A 1,243-nucleotide genomic window follows, 5' to 3' on the forward strand; every position below is an offset into this window, starting at 1 on the left:
GCCTTGGCACTGCCTTGAGGTGCGCCACCTTTGAAAGCATTTATTTCTCAAATATAAATTGAATTTAATTAAAAAGTTCCAAAAATAAAAATAAATCAATTTAAAAATAAAAAATAAAAAATATTTAAATTGCTTCTTTAAAAATGGATTTAATTGTTTTTCAAAGCAACAGCTCGCTCAAGGCTGGCTGGCCTTCCCAGTTGCTGTTAGCCCAGCCTAGGATTAGGGTTTAGGGTTTAGGGTTTGGGATTTAGGGTTTAGGGTTTGGGGTTTAGGGTTTTTACTTGTCTGTTCTTCTCTTTTGCCTGCTGCAGCATTTGAGCAGCTGCTCCTCCACCAGCGCCAGCAGCAGGTTTTCCCCCTGGCGTGCCTGCAAACCCTAAACCCTAAACCCTAAACCCCAGGCCCTAAACCCTAAACCCTAGGCTCTGAACCCTAGACCCTCAACCCTCAACCACATCCGCTGCTTGCCTTTCTTCGCTGCTTCCTCCATATTGACGATCGTCATTTGAAGCTGCAGAATAGTTAAAATCCCGAACGCTAAACCCTAAACCCTAAACCCTAAACCCTAAACCCTAAACCCTACATCCGTGCCCCGTTGCTTTTGTTTTGGAGTTCTGCACTTGAATCGCTGGAAGGCGACCCTTGGTTTATGTTCAGGGGCAAGGGTAAACACCCTTGCCCCTGAACATAAACCCTAAACCCTAAACCCTAAACCCTAAACCCTCGTTTACATTATCATTTTCTTCCTTCAAAGCCTCCACTTGAGCAGAAAGTTGTGCTGCTGTTTCTTGCAGCTCTCTAAACCCTCGCTGCTGCTGCAGCTCTTCTTCAGCCAACTCCCGATCGATAGGACCGCCGCTCTGCATGCAAACCCTAAACCCTAAACCCTAAACCCTAAAGCCTAATGCAGCTGGAGGAGCCCCCGTTGGACTGCGGCGAGCAGAAGATTGAGCGTGAAGCCCAAACCCTAAACCCTAAACCCTAAACCCTGACGCCTCAACCCCAAATGCGAACCCTAAACCCTAAACCCTAGGCACCAAGCGTGGCAAACGATCATGTGGAGGAAGGGCTTGAGCAGTTCAGCTCGCGGTTAGATTTAAGGGTTGAGCAATTAGGGTTTAGGGTTTAGGGTTTAGGGTTTACAAAGGCTGCAGGGGCTGCGTTTGCTGCTAGCTGCGCCTTGAGCGCCGCATTTTCTGCGTGGGACCTCATGAGCTCCTGCTGCAGGCTGCTGCTGTCT

The 1,243-nt window shown here is 48.0% G+C and overlaps 1 protein-coding gene across 1 annotated transcript; it reads right to left on the reverse strand.

Annotated features, from left to right (window-relative positions):
* Positions 1-280: 280 nt before the first annotated feature.
* ETH_00043180 (uncharacterized protein) lies at positions 281-863 on the reverse strand (the record flags this gene model as incomplete). Its single annotated transcript, XM_013379502.1, has 2 exons — positions 281-370; positions 735-863. Coding segments are annotated over 2 exons (219 nt in total), but the record flags the coding sequence as incomplete, so codon positions are not given.
* Between the last annotated feature and the right edge of the window lie 380 nt (positions 864-1,243).

Source organism: Eimeria tenella, genomic scaffold (genome assembly GCF_000499545.2).
Source record: "Eimeria tenella Houghton genomic scaffold, Eth_scaff3395, whole genome shotgun sequence".
Taxonomy (NCBI): Eukaryota; Apicomplexa; class Conoidasida; order Eucoccidiorida; family Eimeriidae; genus Eimeria; species Eimeria tenella.